Below are 20,783 nucleotides of genomic sequence, written 5' to 3' on the forward strand. Positions count from 1 at the left end.
AGAGGTCTGACATTAATTATTCCGGATAACCAACGCTCTACTGTAGTTTAATTTGGTATTCTTATTTTGAAACAATAAATATAATTGTGTATAATTACAGGCTCTAAACAGGAAGTTAAAAAATAATTTGTTAAAAAAATATGCGCTGGGGTGTTTTCTTACATTTTAGTGCATTTGACAAAGTACTGAACAGCATGAGTTATTCCATAACTTGAGTAAAATAACCATTACAGCATCTGACTACACCACTTTAAATGGCATCCCTTTGAAGGAAGTGCAATATTTAGGCAATTCAAGATATAGGAATTTGCTTTATTATGAATATTAAGATCATTGCAATATGTAGTTTAAAATTTGCTGGCAATACAATCACATAAGTTGACCAAATGGTCCAAGTGCAATTCCATATACTAACTAGGCCAATATAGCTTTTGTATGCTGAGTTTCTTTCACGGAAATAAATTAGCCTTGGCCGTAATGAGAATAAATGCAAATTTATTATTTTTTTTATTCTTATTGGGATTATCAGTTCATTCCTTCTTTACCAGCAAATGAATTTTAAAATTATAATTTTTTTTGTGCAAAAACAGATAAGAGAAAATCTTCCAATGCAAACAAACTTCCATACTTTTAATTTAAATAATAATTATTTCCACTTCCCTTTCAGAAATTTGATAAAGCTCACATTAAAAACAAAAATCATTTTCCCTTCAAAAAAATGCAATATTTTAATTCCATTTTCTTGCAACAGTGGGTAAAACTGAAAAAAATTGAAAGCACATTATACAAGGAAGAAGTGCTGAAAAACATTAAATTCTTATGAATTATTACTATTTGCTTAAAAATTCACTGTGTAAATTTCAATAATAGCATACCATAATACTGCTAACTTCATTCATTATATGCACCTTACATTTAAGTAATACAACTACAAAAAGTTTGATTACCTATTTTGACTCTTCCTCTTTCAGGTCCTTCACCCATGACTAGGATATTTGCAGGTTTCTGAAATTCAATATTAATAACAATTTTAAATATAAAGTAATTTAACTAATCAAATCTGAAACTGTGACAAGAGGATCAGTATAAAACACATGCATAAAATAAACCTTGTTAAAAAATTATTCTTACGATTGTCATTCTTGTGACATACTTAAAATTAAACAATCAAACAATAATAAATGCTTATTAACTATCAAAGAAAAAAATTAAATACAAAGAAGAAATTAAAATATAGAGATAACAAACTGAAAAATAACTGTCTACAAATCTAATGGCTGTCAAGCTTTTTGAGAGCTGGATTCCTTAAGTTATTTGTACATCGCTCTTGACTGTTTTATTTTTTCTTTTCCAAGTTACGCAGTTTTTTTTTTTTTTTTTTTTTTTTCTTCTTCTTTCAATCTATTTTAGCAGTTGGAACTCCCTCTTTCATTCAAGGTCACTCAAACCTTTGAAGTGAAAAAGCAACTAAAAGTCTGCAAGTTTTAGAAAAAGCAAGTTGAAGTGGAATTCCAGCCCAACATTCTGTCATAGGTTTTCAAACTGAATTTTGTGAGATTTTTTTTAGTGAGTGAGTGAGTGAGTGAGTGAGTGAGAGAGTGAGAGAGAGAGAGAGAGAGAGAGAGAGAGAGAGATTGTTTTTTTTTTTCTTTTTTAATAAATTAAAGACACAATGAAAAGTCTGGAATGAGAAGGGTTTATAAAATATATTAATATTTTAATGAGAATTAAGAAAAATCCAAATTCAGCACTTTCTACAGCATTTGGTTTCAGAGTGTGTTCTGCAGAACCCTGGGGTTCTGTAAAAGAATCCCAGAGGTTTTGCAAATGTTCCATTATTTTTTTATCACTGATTTTTTGTTTAATTTCTACAAGTATATTACTATTTTTAATTTACTGTTAGTTATTACTGGTTTTTAAAACAGTAATTAGGATTCTGCAGAATATTTAAATCTGCAAGAGTTCTGTTGAAGATTTAGGCCTGCAAAAGGGTTCGACAAACAAAGTGCTTGTGGCTGTGGAACCACAAAAAAAGTGTTGCTATATACTATAAATACATATGTATGTTAAATATATTAAAAAGTAAGAGATTACCTCAATCTTTTTCGTGGAATGCTTCCAGTCAATTCTCTCTCATGTGTGATGAATAAAATAAGATGAAATCTTATTTTATTTGTCACACAGGAAATCTATCTTGCCAATATCGAGAATATTCATTTAACACCGTTTCTTCCTCGCATTACTTATTATGCAAGATATATTGATGATATACTTGTCATAACAGATCACAACACCACTCAAGACATTCTACGGGTTGATTGATTGATTTTGATTTTATTGGCGCAAAAACGACTGCGGTTATACTGCACCAAGAAAACATTCTACGGGTATTCAATAATATTCACACGAGACTACATTATACACTGGAGGAGGAACAGATAGAAACAAAAGCCCTAAACTTCTTAAATTTCACCCTCACACGCGACATGCAAAAAAATCCAAGTTAGCATTTACTGAAAACCCACCAATTCAGGGATGTACCTGCATTACTGAAGTTATCATCCATTCACGTACAAAAGATCTATTATATTCAACCAGTTTTTCAACGCTTACAAATAATATTCCACGTCTGAACCCACCTTACGCTTAGAAATTGTTACACTAACCGATAGGTTTTTAAATAGAGGCTATCCTCACTACGTTATAAATCAAATCAGGTTACAGGCTAAAAATAAAACAGCAAATATGATACCCATTAATAATACCAATAAAACACACTTTATTTCCATACCGTATGTTGAACAATGGTACAGTCAGCTTAAAAAACTCTTTAGAAATACTGAATTCAAAATAATAGCCAGGCTCATGCAGAAGCTCCATAATATATTAAAAAAAATCACACAATTCTTCCTTCTTGCCCAACACAGGTAAATGATCTTGTGTACAAGATTTCGTGTAGTCAGTGTGATTCATCGTACGAGGGTTCCACTCGTTGCATGTTAGAGTTACGTGTCAAGCAACATGCTGCTTCCATCCGGACATCGCGCGCAAACGCGTCGGAGTTGGCCTTTCATGCAGTCAATGATGGTCACGTATTCCTATTCAATGAAGTGGTAATTTTAAATATACAACAGAATTACATAAAATTATTGATCGCTGAAACACTTGAAATGAACCTACACGAAAATTCTATCAACGTGAGATAGCCTTTATCTAATTTCGGATTTCTGGTCTTTTTCGCGCATGCGCCAATATAAATAATCTCTCTATATTTCAGAGTCAAATACACGCACAAACACTTTGTGATATTCCCATCCTGTGAACATGGCGATCAACCGGAAAGTGTGGTCCACTTAAGGAAGGGAAACAGCTATGCATTTCGTTTAATTTGAGTATTCATCCAAATCGTAACTTTTAATCCGTTTAATTTTAAATAGTTTTTAATTGTGATTTTAATAGTGTTTTTAATTAGTGATTTTAATTATTTATTATTGGAACCAGTTTTAACTATTTATTATGACACAATGTCTTCTCGCACTCATGGTTTTGCTGCGGTGGTTTGATGTGTTTCGGGGTTGGGTTGGGGCTCTCGGCTTTCAATTCCGTTGCACATCGGATTTGGTCGTATCTCTATGAGTGAGGGAATTCATTAATTCGTTTTTCACTTTTTTCATCTTATTTTATTCGTCACACATGAAAGAGAATTGACTGGAAGCATTCCACGAAAAAGATTGAAGTAATCTCTTACTTTTTAATATATTAAAAAAATCGTGAAAGTTATTGAACCCTGTAACTCCGAATTTTTTACTAATATGTATGTTAAAGTACACTGACAATACTAATGTGACATAAAATTTAAAATAACATCCTTCATTGTTTAGTGAGTATTATTTTGTAAATGGTATTGATAATGAAATTAAGAATTAAACTTCTTCAGTGCTTAAAATAACCTTATCACATTTTTGGACATGCTGCATACCAAATATAAAAGCTCAGTTATTATACTGCAATTTTCTCATCATGAGATACTACTTTCCAATTACTGTAATACAAAGAAGAGAATACTAAACCGAAATCACTCTCAATTTGCACAGAAAACAGAGTAATCAATATGCAAAGGAAATTAAAAGTTGAAAGATAACCATAGTTAATTCTGTTAACTCAAATTTTATTAAATTTTAATTAGTTCATAGTAACAGCAGCAAGCTTTGTTATACATAAGTAACAATTACTCATGAAAATATATAATAGAATATAATACATATTGCACAATCAATTCATGTTGCCATCCACAGAGGCTTATATCAACCAAAGGAATGGGCAGAACTACATTCAAATTTGAATCTACATATGCATTTCAAAGGATGCTAAAAAAAATCTTACGTGGAAAAGAATGTTTGAAAGTCACCTCCAGGGGGGGGGGGGCAAAGAAGAGTAATGCTAAATTTCAGGGCTGTATATGCTTGGTGTGATGCTTACTTATCAATGCCATAGCATGAAGGGCAGCATTTCTGTCAAGAACAATATTAGACATGGTGCCACATATCAAGTCAGCAAAGATATAAGCATGATGGATCTAGTCTTTGAATAACCCCACAGTCAAAGGTTAGAGTGGTTCAAATCAACAAACTGAGGTAGCTATCATTCCTAAAAAAGTCAGACTTAACACCACATCACTGAATGTTTCTCACAAATTTTTACACTGTTTGTGATACACAGCTTACAAATATCTGTAATCTCACAGATGTCTAATGTCTTTAGACACCCATGCTGTTGCAGTGCTAAAATGACCTTATCTCATAAAATTCATTATAATGGCAGTACTGCACAGTGACAAAGGTAACAGAAAAAAAAGGTAGTGTCCAATGAAAACCACAACTGTCAAAACATATCACACAATGAATGTCTGAAGATGCATATACTGGCCACTGATCCAACAACCCAGCTCTAAGAAATGCAGCAAGCATCAAATTGCAGATTAACTGTTACCCAAATCTGTCAGCTGTGAGATTCACATCTTCATTGAAGCAAAAGTGAACGTTGTCACACACACACACATACAATTTACACAGGGTGTTCCAATATGCTACTCTATTTCCATTCATGCTAAAACGTTCTCTGCAAAGGCAAAGGCCAGAGAACCAAGTTTCAGGATAGCCAGTTGGGAAGCAGCGTAAATTTCTGATCTTATATGGATAATTATGGAGAATACTTCTTAGCACTTTATGCACAATTACTTTCAAGCTTTCAACCACATCAAAAGCTATGCTACAGCCAGAGCACTACAGCTACCATTTCATTCAACATGGTAGATATCCTCCTCAACCACATCAACAACAATGCATTTTCATTCTTGTCCATTTCTAATACAGTCGAAGCTCTATTATAACGACACCTCAGGGGGATGAGAAAAAGGTCATTATATCGGAATAGCGTTACATCAATTGTTCATAAAACAGCATTAAAAAGAGGGTCGCTATAAACAGCTTAGACTGAACCTCAACCACTGTATGCTCAAACTTGACCACTTTTCTAAAGCCTTTTTTATGTCACAAAAAAAGTTCATCTCGACCCCACCTATATTCTTAAATGCTTTTGATGCACTAATACAATTCATATAGAACAATTTCACAAGTAACAATCTTTCATCTCAAGGGCCATCCTATAACTCTACTACTACATCTGTGTAGTACTGTTACTCTGGCAATGAATTTTGGAAGCCAATTTTTATTCCTCCCCCAAGACTTTTCTATATCCTTAAAAAACACGAACACATTTGGTTTTGAATGCAACCTGCCCATCATTATATCCAGAGCCGACCTGGCAACCCAAAGGTTGCAGGTTCGATTCCCGCCTTGGGCTGGATATCACGATGGTGCCGAACCAACCAGTTGGTTGGATATCCTGGCCACGATACACGAAGGAAGCAAGAAAAAACTGGTTCCTTCGTGTATTGATCACATCATATGAAATAAATAAATTATATCCAGATACTGTAGTTTTTAGTGTTTTGCACCAACCTTAGGTTGGTGCAAAACACTAAAAACTACAGTATGAATACACCCAACCTCAGAGGCCTGTTTGAAGAAATATATCCAGATATCCATTATTATGATTGTTAACTATCTATATATTAAAAAAGTTTTCTTCCTAGTGATATTTATTTGAGCCAATGGGAGAAGAGGGCGAGATTTAGGTCACTACAAACGCAATTAATTATTAACAAATGCCTCTATAACATTCACCAACCTCGTGCATGTGATGCTCTGTCTAACATTTGGTGTTTCATTGTAATGTTTTTTGCATATTAATGAATATTGTATACTGTATTTGTAAATACTGTGGTTTAGTATTTTGTAAATATTTTAAATATTTGTATAGTTTGTAAATATTTCAGTTAAAAATTTAGTCCGGCTCTTTGGGATGCAACAATATTCCTTGTGTATTATGGAACCCGAAGCAAAAGGCCTTTTTCTAAGTGACCTATGTAAACACAGGTAAATAATTACATAGTGATATTGGCGGAAGTCCAGGATAGTATACACTGCAGGTAGTTCGATGAAAGCGAGGAAGATGGCGATAATTGACAGGTGAAGGCACCTCCCTTTTCCAATTGGTTTGTGTCATCGAGGAGGGGGGCTTAGCTTAGGTAGGGTGTTTATCCCTCCATCCTACTGTTTTTAAATGGGAAAATGAGTTCCCAATTTAAAAACAGTGGCAAATGTGGGGAAAAACACCCTAGGCATATCAACCCAGGATAGGTGGGGAAAGCAGTGGCAAATGCCAATCTCTGCTTTGTTCCTGTCCGTTTGTCGAAATATGGGAGTCAACTTGTCAATCACTGCTTTCCCACTGTTTTGCTTGCCGCCATGTTGGAGGGTGTACACCGTTCTGGAGATTTACTGTGATATTTATTCAGCCTTGAGAATGCTGCAACACTACAAATGCACAAGTAAATAATTACATAGGTCATTTCCTGATTAGATATCGACCAGTGCGTTTCGACAGGTGTGTCTTTTACATAGAAAGGTTTTGACTTACACTGTATACCTCTACATTTTACATAGAAAAGCGTACGTGGGGGTGGCCGAGCAAAGCGAGCAGGGGGCAAAGCCCCCTAGTATTCATTATAATAATCTAATATATATTAGTATCATCATATAATGAATATAACCATGATATGATGATCATCCTATATATATAATGGACATCAACAAATCTCTATAATTAGTTTAGCAAATCTTCCACTATCTAAAAAGCAAGGAAATAAAAGCAAAATGATAAGCTTAAAATTCTTACCAGATCCCTGTGTAAAACCCAATTAGTATGAAGATAGTGAATTCCATCCAATATTTGATAGAGGAGGGACTTGACCATCCCTTTTGGCACCATTACAGGCTTCTTATTTGCTTTAGCTGCTCGATGGAACTTGATTATATGCTATTAATAAAATTTACTCATTTCTATTTGGAATTTTATATATAATTTACATTATTTTTAATAAAAAAATAAAAAATTAAACAACAGACTGAAAACCATACATTAATAAATGGCACATATAAATTAATTTAGCGGAGGTCACACCACAAATCACAAAAAACACGATGAATGGTGCCTGACAGGTGATTAAATTTCTTTTTCATTTCTGGAAAAAGAAATTTGCAAAATACCTATGCTTAATTTTTTGTTAATGGACTGCATTAATTATTTTATATAATATATATATATATATTTTTTTTATTTTAACCCATTTCAGTCCAGCATTATTTTCACTGTCTTTCCCATGCAGTCCAGCTCTAACTAACTAACTAACAAACAAACAAACAAACAAACAAAACAAAACAAAAAAAAAAATAATAATATTCAAAATGTGATATTCAAAAATGATTTTTGAGTTTACATAAATATTATATAAATGTTACATAAATGTTATATATAAAACAGTACGGTAAAACATTTTAAAAGCTCTAATGCAATATTTTTTCCTGGAGGAAAATATTCACAAAATTTTCCCTCAGATATTCAACAATAATTTTTACTTTAGGAGCCCCTCTTTTGAATTCCATTTGTTTGTCCTTTTGTTGGTGGGCAGAGATGCAACATCCAAAATATCTGCAGAAATCTCAACCCGCTAAATACGTTCTTGAAAATCGGAATTGTCTGTCTGTCCATTCTTCAGACGAATGTTTCTTTACATTAATTTTTTTCATTTAACCCCATGCTGATAACAATACCAAAAAATGCCTTTATTTCATTTAGTGAAACCGAAATCCAATCACATCATATGGAACAGTGTCGGAAACTACCTTATTTGAAAAAAACTTTCCCCCCTCATGTCAAGATACTCTCTGACTTGTAAACTAGGGGGAGGAAAGTATGGTACCTGCCATTCACAATTAAATATAAACATCAATAAATATCAATTTAGTTTTTTAGATTGTTTACATGAAGTGTAAGCAGATAGCAGTACAATACTGTGGCAGCATGGTTAAAAAAACACATATCAACAGTCCTCTTCAATTTCCATCTCTTCCATTATGCAGTATGACTGATATCTTTTTAACATTATGAATGGGCATTATGGCAACATAAAATCTTCCTTACACTGACTGAGGGTATGGCTCTAAAACAGTTTTTGCACATTGGCCAATAATAGTCCATCGGACAAAACCTCTTGGTAACTCTCCAAGAAGCATATGGATCAGCTAGTGTATAAAATCACTACCTCTACTCTGCCAGCTAGTGACTAGAATCACTAGCTAGAAGAGTAGAGGCAGCAAGAGGAAACTGTGTCCGAGTAGTGTGTATGCAGAAGGCATTGTCGAGGCCATATTATGTCAAGGAGCTGTTTATATTCTTGCTGTGTATACACCATATCCAAAAATTCCATTACTTCATATGCCACAATCCCTAGCCCCTACCTTTACTTTATCTAATGAAAGCATTACAAATCGTGAAACTAGCATAGCAAACTTATCTTCGAAAATATCTTCTAAAACCTTCCAAACACATCCTCATTCATTTCACAAATATATATGGTCTCAGGTTCAATCTCAACGATGTCCATTTCCACCTACAAGTGTACCAAGATCCCACTTACTTCTCTGACATAATCCCAATTGGTTAACTCAACCACTGCTCATCTCAGCTATCATAATTATTCCCTCATGATTCCTTTCGCTTCAAAGGTGGCACCCTATGCATATGTTCACTCTGACATTTCCTATCAAAAGACTTACTAATTTGAAATCTCTTTTCAATCTTCTCTGGCAAAAAATCTCTCTATCCCACTCTGTCAAATTCACCTGTTGCCTCTATCATTCTTCCATCTCACTAACCACTTGGAACTCTTCTACTTCCTTTCTTTGAAACTTGCCTTTATACAGTCCAATTCTCCTAACAGTGAAATAATTTTTTTGCCGATTTTAATGTTCACAGCTGACTTCAGTTTTCTAGTCCCATGGATCCAGCTGGTCGAGATGCAAAAACTTTTACAATTACTAATGACCTCACACTGGCTGTTCATTTACTTACCGGAATACCAGAAAATCCTAACCACACAACCAATATTCTTGATCCTCTTCTCACAACAACCTGTTAAAGTACAAGACCAAGGTGAGTGGCCCTCTGGGCACCTCAAATCAAAAACTTGATGATGATCTCTTCTCCAACGGAGCCTTTCTCTCGTGGCCATTCTCAGCTTCACATTGTTTGGAATTACAAGAATGCAAAATGGGATGAATCGCAAGATTTCTATTCTTTTCCTTGGTTGGATTAATGCTTTAATTTTTGTCAATACTTGCTCAAATTGTGTCAGTGAAATTATTCTTGTAGGAATGAAATCCTTTATCCCATACTCCACCTTAAATCTCATTCATTATCTAAACCTTGATTTCCAATAAATGTGCTAAGACTGTTCAATAAAAGAATATTGCATATTGCAATTGGCTTTCATCCAAATCTCCTGGTTCATTTTCTGCCTACACTAAAGCTTGCAAAAAATTGTAAAGCATTTATTAATCAATCCTAATTGGATTCTGAAGAGGCTAAGAGTAGAAAACTTGCTTCTTGTCCATCTGGTAGCAGAGCAGTCTGGTCTCTTGCCAAAGCTACTGACTGCAACGTTTGTCCCTCTATACCCCCACCACTCTTAAAACCTGATGGTTCCACTGCCTCCTCACCTAAAGATAAAGCTAACTTTACAGCATCCTATGCTATTAATTAAATTTACTCATTTCTATTTGGATTTTTATGGAAGGCCACAGTCTCCTGTGGCCTTCCATTAAAAAAACGTCAGAAAAAAATTTGAACAACCTTGATACCAAGGAAAGCGCCTGGTCCTGATGGCATTTCTCCTCTTGTTCTCAAAACCTGTGCTCCTGAGCCCTGCTATTGTTCTTTACCACTTTTTTTTTACACTTTATTATTCCACAGGTTTTTTTACTTTGTTTGGAAATTTGCTCACTTCCAGTTCCTAAAACATATGACAAATCTCTCCCATCTAATTATTGTCCCACTGCACAAATCTCTCCCATCTAATTATTGTCCCACTCTTCTCTTTCCAAAGTAATGGAAAGTTTTTTTTTTTTTTTTTTTTTTTTTTTAGGAGCATTAGCAACTAAGGCCATATTGCTCCGAGAATATGCGGTGGTCATTCCCTGACCTTTCCACATCCTCCGTATTTGGTGGTGATGGGCTCGAACCCCGGTCTAATCAAGAAGCGTGTGCTAACGCACTGCTGCTCCTTCCCACCTGGCTACGGAGGCGCCGTAATGGAAAGTAAAGCAAAAGTAAAGTAAAGTAAAGTAAAATTCATTAACAGTCAACTCCTAAACTATCTCAAAACTTTCCATCTGATCAATAATCACCAATATGGATTCCATCAGCATCGATCCACTGGTGATATATATTGCCTATGTTACTCATCTACAGACAAATTCAATGGAAAAATATGCCAAAACTCAAGCAGCTGCACTTCACATTTCTAAGGTTTCTGATCATATTTGGCATAAAAATCTTCTAAACCAGCTCCCATCTTATGGATTGCTTACTGTTTTTTTGCAATTGGCTATGCATTTTCACTCTCTGACAACTCTCTGCAGATGATGGTAGACAGCTGTCTTCTAACTTATGCTGGTATTCCCCAAGGTCCACTTCTTTTCCTCTTCTATATTAACAACCTTCTTTCACTTTCACCTTCTTCCATCTACTTTCAATGAAATTTGAGATACTTCAATATAACTTTAAAAAAATTAACATATTATGCAACATTTCAGAAGGTTATTTTATTTAACAAATATTGTACTTTTCAATCACTGTCATAAAGGACTAGAAATAAGCTTTAATTGCTTTAAGTGATGTATCATATCATTTACAGCAAAATAATACAACTTATGTATAATTTCACTGTCTGCACTAAAAGATAAAAACATTTGTAGATTATAACGCCTGCAAATTTAAAATTTTAGAAAAAATAAATGTATCACGTAAATTTGTTTAATATATCTGTAAGCTTGAAAGTGAAACTTAAGATATTCTGAACTACTAAATGTTTTGCCATTTTGTGATTGAATTTCAGTTGACTGTGCTCAACAAGTCTCAAAAAGTTGCAGAGCATTCCTTGCAAATGGTTCAAACTGGTCCCAAACGGTTGCTTTTCGAACAATATAAGTTGGAATGATCACACTGTTCGGAGGCAAGTATCCCTATAAGTTCCCATATTTCCAAGACACTTCTGAAGCAGTAATCAAAAAAATGCATAACAGGCTATTGTTTTGAAAACTTTATGCAGCAACTAAATATACTTTCGACAAGCCTACAAATCAAGACCGACTAGATACCAATTAACCAAATTATGAATTGCTCACTTTTTTACCTAAATTAAGGAAACAAACTGCCGCTCTTTTTACAGCCATTTCAAACTTTGAGTTCTCATCAGTTTGTTTGTTATGTTTGTTATTTGGTTTTTAGGAGCATTAGCAACTAAGGCCATATTGCTCCGGGGATATGCAGTGGTCATTCCCTGATCTTTCCGCATCCTCCGTATTTGGTGGTCACGGGTTCAAGCCCGTGACCACCAAAGATAGCTGACAAACTGAATGAGTATTTTGCATCTACATTCACATGAGGAATTCTGTAGGGAAGTGGAGGACAGAAGCTTATTAAACTTTAACAGGGAACTTAATGATTTTGTAATAACTAAGACAAAGTGGAGGAGAAATTGAAGTTAAGAAAAAGCACATGGGGTGGATGGGAACTATCAAGTTAAAGGAGATGGAAAGGAAGTAAGCAATCCCTTAGCCATAATTATGAGAGCATCACTGGACTCAGGCAAAATCCCCATGGACTGGAGATGTGCAAATGTATTCCCAATTCACAAAGGGGGATCAAAGGGTGACAGGCATAATTACAGACCTGTTAGTTTAACTTTCTGGGAAAATAATGGGGTCACTGGTTAAAGAAGCACTACAGGATAATCTAGACAAGACTTCCCGATGCTGTGGGAAAGTCTAATACTGTTAAGGGAAAGTCTTGTCTGAAAAATCTGATTGGATACTATGATGTGGTTACAAAGGAACTGGATGCAAAAAATAATTTTGATATCATATACAGTCAGTCCTCGTATAACACGTGTTTACACTACCCCAATTTGATCAACACGATTTATAAATAGTGGAACGATGCCGTAAATAACACAAACCAAATTCGCTTATGCATGATTTGCCTTTGTGTTTACAAGAAATGGCAGTTGAACGCGGGAATTGCCCCAACTGAATGCAACACAATAGGAATGAAGAGAAGATTCTGACAGTGTATTTATGCTTTTTATATGATTGAAGATTTCAGTGAAGGGGAAACATTTCACCACAATAACATAAAAACCTACAGATCGAGTTTACTACCCGTTTATAACAATTCCACTAGCAGGAACGCAACTAGAAATTGTTTTTATTGTTTTATGGTAGTGACCACCAGAAATGTGCTTTTGTAAAATGTGAGCTAGTGTGTTTCTGCCTTTACTGTGTTGTTTATTCAGTTGCTAAATGCATGCAGCTTTGTTTATGTGTATCAAGCGTGCCTCCTCATTTTTGTCCTTTTTATACTGTAATTGTGCTTTATTCCCTAAAAATGAGTAAAATACTTTAAAAAAGTGTGAAAAGGAAGCGTCCTGGTGAAGATACTACAGATTCAGAGAGAAAAAGAAAAGTAATGTCGACAGACAGGGGGAAGACTGGGTCAAAAATTCTTACTGGGGAAAACTTGTAGCGACCTCATACTAGTGTTTATGGCCAAAATAATCACACTGGCCTCCATTGGCTTCTGGCCCACCAGGGTTTTCCCGGTAAGGCTTATGCCAGTTCACTTCTGTTGATAGAGGAAAAAATACAAAATTGTGAAATGCTTTGAGCTAAATGAAAGAACATGTGATATTGGACGTGATACAGGCTTAAATGAGGCAATGCTGAGAACAATTAGAAAGAATACAGAGAAAATAAAAACAACTTTCATAGCAGGAACAACTCAAATGTAACAAAATCCAATAGATCAAGGCACAAAGAATTGGAAGAGATGGAACATCTGTCATCTGTTTGGATAGATCAAACAAAGAACAAGTCTGCTTACCATAGAAGCAAAAGCATTAGCAATTAAAAACTGACAAAGCAAAGTAATCTTTGTGATGCTGAATATAACAAAGGTGTGGCAAAAAGGATACCATCAAAAAATATTTTGGAAATTATTATTAAATTAATATGATTAGTATAAGACAGCTACGATGCTCAATATGTTCTATGTTGTATTTCAATATTTGTAGAAGAATAAGAGAAATTTACCTCAATATGATACATAGAACACTTCCTAATGACACTCACCAGCAAATAAATGAAAATAAAATTAATGTGAATTAATAAAGTAATAAAATTAATTAAAACAAGTTCTCCGCAAAGTTTGAAAAAAGACTTCCCTTCCTGAAGCTGACAAGGCTTTTCAACCATGTCTTGATCACAGCAATGGAAATTACTGAGCGTGTGTGAGTTGGAATCTTAAATAGAGAGATTATTTGTCTTCACGCATGTGCATAAAAGACCACAATTATTTGTCTTCGTGCATGCACGTAAAAGACCACCCACGAATCAGAGATTAGATATGGACAACAAACGTTAATAGAATTCTCATGTAATTTAATTTTGATTGTTTCTGCAATTAATAGTCTAGTATAATTACATTGGACACTAAGTATTTTGGCCTCATTGAATAGAAATGTATGGTTTTCATTAACAGCACGAAAGACCAATTCTGACGCTACTGAACGAGAAGCACAGACAGAGGACACATGTTGTTTTAATCTCACATCCACGTTGAACCCTGATAAGACGAGTTGCAATCCCTGCAAGAAATGTCATTAATTTGTGTTGCGAAAGGAACTGAGCAATTGTTAAGTATAGCATGTAATTTCCGTATTAGTCTGGCCACGATTTTAAATTCAGTCTTTAGAGAATCTGTTAAGCTGTTTGTGCCACTGTTCAACGTATAGGCCACAAATAAAGTATTTTTTGATGTTACTATTGTTGGTTGGTGTAGTTTTTTGTATCCTATCCTTAGCTTGTACCCTAATTTGTTTTATTGTAGCAAGGGGGTAACTCCTGTTTAAGAATCTGCTGGTTAATATCTGTATTTCTGAGTCTAATGTGGATTCTGTCATTGAATATTTATAGGCATTGAGAAATTGATTAAAAATAATAGACCTCTTGTAGGTGAACGGGTGTTATAATGCAGCAATATATCATTGTTTGTTGGTTTACGGTAGATGTTAATTTGGACTTTATTCGCTTCCCGAGTAAAAGTGAAATTTAGAAAATTTAATAACTTTGTTTCAGTATTTTCTCTTTCTAATGTAAAATTGAGTCTAGGATGAATATTATTAAGCAAATGTAAAATGTCTTAAATAGTGCAACTATCAGTTGCACCAGAACATCATCTAAATACCTCCCATAATATATAATACAGAGTAGAAAAGGCATCAAATGTATATGCCCAATCATTGAGAGGTAGACCTCCGATACTAAGCCATTTAGACTAAATCCCATTGTTCACTTGATTAAATTCTTAAGGTGATATGATATAGTCAATGCCAACTATATCACCTTTTGAGACAAGGTATACAAACAAATTTTTTGTTTGCCAATAGGATTACCCCATTACCATCATTCTATGGATTTGATAATTAGGTGAAAAATACCTTATATACAAAGTCAAACTATTATACTGAATAGCACATTGGCAAGACAAATTCACCACCCTTTGTACGAGGCTCATTATAAAGGCATTATTAATTAGACATCTTACTGTAAATACCTATTATTATATCAGAAGTAATTTAACTGTTTTTTAGTAAAAAAACTTAATTTAGTAAAATAACCACCGTATAAAGATTTAAGAAAATAGACTCACCCATAAATCATGCTCTGCATAATCAAACAAAAGCCAAACTTTGCGATCTGTGTGCGACAGAAACACCCTCTGAAGATTAATTACATTCGGATGCTTTAATTCTCGTAGTAACTAAAATAGCAAACACATACGCTTTTCAAGACTCCATTTTACTCTAAATTCTGAAAACAATGCAAAGCACATTTAAGTATAATTACCATCCTTGAAAGATTAATTTAAGCTTTTCTTTAATCCTAATATGGTTGTTTCTTTAAAAGATATTCCTGCTATTTGAATGTGCAGGTATAACGTGACTATCATATTTCAAAACATGAAGCCTGCTGTTGAGGCAATCAGAACACTAAAATGTATGAAAAAAAAAAAAAAAAATGGAGGAATTTGGTACACATGTACTATGTAAATGTAAAATCAGACAAGTAAATAAAACCAATTAAATCTTATGTCATTCTTATAATTATCATATATATATATATATCTCTCCAAGTTCTCAAATTCTTGTAGACCTCATTATGCATAGTATGCACATAAGGACTCAAAACAAGTCATAATCTTTCTCATTTTCATATATAGGTGAATATACAATCATTCAGAACTCTCCTACTAAACTTTGGGAGCATGCTGTTGAATCAATAATAAGGAAAACAACTCTTAGAAAATGGATCCGAACACTTGCTGAATTAAAGCTTCTCGAAATTTAGTAGTTCAAATATGCACTCAATCTTTTATTTAATTTTCACATTTTTATTAAAAATCACTAAATTAATGCCTCACATTAACAAACAAATGATTCCCACAGAAAAGTGAAATGCTGTGAGATATGTAAAATGCTTCTTCAGCAGAGTGCTGAATGTACTGAAGTAACAGGTCTTAACACAAACTATGGGCGTTCCCCAATATATTAAAATTTTAATGGATATAGGCGGGGAGAGTGCAGAAACCATGTAAATGAGCCTCCTAACAACCAATCCAATCCAAAATCAAAACACTTAGCTGCATCAGGCCTGAAAGCAGACATTTTGAGTGCTTACGAAATTTTTATATTAAAAAAAAAATTGTCAAACAAATCAAAGTTCAAATACTTCTGATTCGATTACCGTTATTTCAAATTGCTTTAACTCAGCAAAAAGAACCCATTTTCATAACTTTTATTATTAATTCCTCCAACACACTCAAAATTTTACAGGAGTGTTTGGAATCACCCTTTCTGTATATACACATAGAGGTGAAAAGAATGGCCTGTGTATAGGGAATGTGTATCTTTCTATTCTGTATAATACATACACAGACACTTGCTTTAAAACTTTTGAAATGTTTAAAGATCTTTTCAAATAACTAGTAACAATCTTGTTTTGATTGTTACTAGTTTTAAAACCTGAAGTGAACTGAAATTTCAGGCAACCGCCTGCATACATTGCCATTTCCTTTATCATGCACCAAAAATACCATATAAGGAGCTGGACATTCAGGTCCCTACATGAAGAAAGGACATTATCAATTTCATATGGCCAAAGAGAATTTGTAAAAAATTGGGCAACAGTTAGATTATCTGCCTTTTTCCAATAACTCACTTCAGATGTAAGCTATACTTTACTAGTAGATGTAAGCTATACCATACTTCGGATGTAAGCTTTTGCTGTTTTGAGTGTTTAAAGTCAGAAACACTACTATAGCTGGATTGTGCCTTTTAAGGTTTCTTGTGTGCAGTAATGTCTGAGTTAAAAAGTCTGATAGATTCAAGTCAGAAAAGAGTATAGAGCAGTTGTTCCCAAATTGTGCACTGCGGTGCCCCAAGGCACCACAGCGAACTCACACGGATGCTACGGGATATTTTGAATTTTTGAGGGAAAGAGCGATACTCGATGTCTGACAGACACCGCGCAAACTACTAGCTCGGGGTAGTTCAGAGTTTAAACATTATCACAGTTTCAACATTACTTATTAAGTTGTTTGAACCTAGCTACTTAATAAATGGAATAGTAGTAGTAGTAGTAGTAGTAGTAGTAGTAGTAGTAGTAGTAGTGGCATGTGATGCAAGAAAGCAAATGAATGAGCTTATGCAGCATCAGCCAAAAAAAAAAAAAAAAAAAAAATCACACCATTCCCTCCAAATGCCTGTCCAGTTCCTCCTTAAATTTATTCAACCTATCAACTTCCACAACGACAGATGGAAGTTTGTTCCAGCAATTAACCACCCGCTGGCTAAAGGCAAATTTCCGCACATCTATTCTGCATCTGTCTTTTCTTAATTTGAATTTATGCCCCCTTAGGTTCGTAATCTGAACAAGTGGAAGGATCCCATCAGAATTCAGCGTGCTCAACCCATTCAAGGCCTTATATACCTCAATCAGATCACCGCGCAGGTGCCTAGTCTCCAGCCACTGCAATTTGCAGAACTTAAGCCTCTCTTGGTCTATATATCATTGACAGAATTGTTAGGTATTTCTTTTGGCCTAGGTGCGCTGTGAAAAAATTACTGACATTAAGGGCACTGCGAACCGAGAAAGTTTGGGAATCTCTGTTATAGAGTCAGATCTTCTTCAAAGACAAACAATTCCATTTGGTTAGCATCGTCCCCTATTATACAATGTACAGTGAAATGGTCCCATAGACGGACAGAGACTTGAAGGCTGCCTTCTTATTCTTTGTAAGTACAGTTTATGAGAATATGCTTTATAGTGAGCAGAGAGTAACACTGAATATTGAGATAGAGTCTTTCCCAATAAGCAAGGCAAGGTGAGATAGATAAATGGTCAATGAATGGCCTGGCAAGAATAACTTCCTCTTTTCTTTGAGCTAGATACTAGAGATCCACTGGTGTGGTTTATGTTTTATCGGCATGAGACATTTGTTTGGGCTGCCATATTTTCATCCAATGAGCTTGACATGCCGTTAGTATAATAGAGCTAAAATTAACAGATGGTATTTTTAGTTGATATGTATCAGTTTGGTAGGATGTTTCACAGCTTGATCTGCACATTCATTTCCTGGGATTCCTGAATAGGCTCAAATACAACAAAAGCTAACTGCTTGTTGCATTTCTTTGAGCTGAAATAACATAGTTATCATTTTTTCAAATATGGGATGAGTATAAATAATTCTTTGCTGTATAGCAACTACTGCACTTTGTGAGTCTATACAATTATATGCTTTCAAGGAGAAAAGGCATTCAAGTTTTCTACTGCAAACTTCATATGCAGCATTCAGTTCAGCAGTATAGTTGTTATATTCAGTTCAGAGCTGTAATGAGATTTGGAAAAACCACTTCTGCACCTACTACAATATTTTTCACCATAAATATTTGTGAGAACTAAGAGTGGGACTACAGTGTGCTTTATGAAGTAGTCTAATTAGAGAAAAGGTCCTGTACATTGAGGAATATATCAACAATAAAATTACTTGAGATGATCAACTGAACTTTATTAAAACAAATATATAAAAATAAATTTTAAAAAAATAAGAGTGAATACAAATAATATACTAAAATGAAAACAATATATATATATATATATATATATATATATTACACTATAACTTATCTAATTTGGACATATATATATATATATATATAGTCATATTAATTAGCATAAGATCTAAAATAATAAAGTTATACAATGCCAGCAATACGGCAAGGCAAGAGCGAAGAAACAAAAATAAAAATAAACCAAATTCAATTTTAACTGGGAGGGAAAAGGAAAGGTAACAGGAATAAAATATATTGCAACGGGAACTCTAAATTAAATTAATTTAGAAGATCTAATTATACGAATAATAATTCATTGAAATTTAAAGCCAATAGAATAAAATTTAGCGGTGCCCCCTCGAAAGGCGCCAGGTCCAAATTTATGTGAAATATCACCAAACAGAGAATTCAAACCATTCGCAATAAAACAAAACAAAACCAAATGTAAAAATAGACTGACCATTATGCCCCATCTCAACAGAGGAATCGCTGCATTTCGAACGCTGAACAAATCACCGCAAGGGCGAAACGATCGCAAGATCAGTCCGCCAAACCGATCCCCAGATCGACCGCCAATGCAGGGAATTGAAAAGCGGTGGTCCTGATGCAGCGAAAATAAAAAAATAGAACAGGCAAAGCACTCAATACGAAGCCACACTACTGACACAAGTAGACTGAACCCGTTAATATAAACCAAAATTAGGCTATAGATGGCAGTACAGGCGCAGCGTTAGCAATTCGCCCACTACTGTCATGTGACATAGTTAAATTTAAATAATGTTGAATATAAAATTTTACTTAATAAAATAAGGCAAAGCACACATCAAAGGCAGCTAAATGCACATTCCCCTGCATGATGCTTGAAACATAGTCATATTAATTAGCATAAGATCTAAAATAATAAAGTTATACAATGCCAGCAATACGGCAAGGCAAGAGCGAAGAAACAAAAATAAAAATAAACCAAATTCAATTTTAACTGGGAGGGAAAAGGAAAGGTAACAGGAATAAAATATATTGCAACGGGAACTCTAAATTAAATTAATTTAGAAGATCTAATTATACGAATAATAATTCATTGAAATTTAAAGCCAATAGAATAAAATTTAGCGGTGCCCCCTCGAAAGGCGCCAGGTCCAAATTTATGTGAAATATCACCAAACAGAGAATTCAAACCATTCGCAATAAAACAAAACAAAACCAAATGTAAAAATAGACTGACCATTATGCCCCATCTCAACAGAGGACCACAAGGCCAATAATGGTCAGGGAATCGCTGCATTTCGAACGCTGAACAAATCACCGCAAGGGCGAAACGATCGCAAGATCAGTCCGCCAAACCGATCCCCAGATCGACCGCCAATGCAGGGAATTGAAAAGCGGTGGTCCTGATGCAGCGAAAATAAAAAATAGAACAGGCAAAGCACTCAATACGAAGCCACACTACTGACACAAGTAGACTGAACCCGTTAATATAAACCAAAATTAGGCTATAGATGGCAGTACAGGCGCAGCGTTAGCAATTCGCCCACTACTGTCATGTGACATAGTTAAATTTAAATAATGTTGAATATAAAATTTTACTTAATAAAATAAGGCAAAGCACACATCAAAGGCAGCTAAATGCACATTCCCCTGCATGATGCTTGAAACATAGTCATATTAATTAGCATAAGATCTAAAATAATAAAGTTATACAATGCCAGCAATACGGCAAGGCAAGAGCGAAGAAACAAAAATAAAAATAAACCAAATTCAATTTTAACTGGGAGGGAAAAGGAAAGGTAACAGGAATAAAATATATTGCAACGGGTTCAGTCTACTTGTGTCAGTAGTGTGGCTTCGTATTGAGTGCTTTGCCTGTTCTATTTTT

At 34.5% G+C, this 20,783-nt stretch overlaps 1 protein-coding gene across 1 annotated transcript in view; it reads right to left on the reverse strand.

Moving 5' to 3' along the window:
• The window catches only part of LOC150083706 (uncharacterized), a 189,029-nt gene that overhangs the window by 54,265 nt on the left and 113,981 nt on the right, over window positions 1–20,783 (reverse strand). Inside the window, exons 11-13 of the mRNA XM_090378576.1 lie at window positions 15,451–15,561; window positions 7,300–7,440; window positions 948–1,005 (exon numbers count right to left, since the gene is read on the reverse strand). Coding sequence (XP_090234702.1) covers window positions 948–1,005; window positions 7,300–7,440; window positions 15,451–15,561 — 310 coding nt within the window. The remainder of the gene's footprint in view (window positions 1–947; window positions 1,006–7,299; window positions 7,441–15,450; window positions 15,562–20,783) is intronic.

This window comes from Mastigoproctus giganteus, chromosome 7 (genome assembly GCF_048544385.1).
Source record: "Mastigoproctus giganteus isolate SK-2022 chromosome 7, ASM4854438v1, whole genome shotgun sequence".
Lineage (NCBI taxonomy): Eukaryota > Metazoa > Arthropoda > Arachnida > Uropygi > Thelyphonidae > Mastigoproctus > Mastigoproctus giganteus.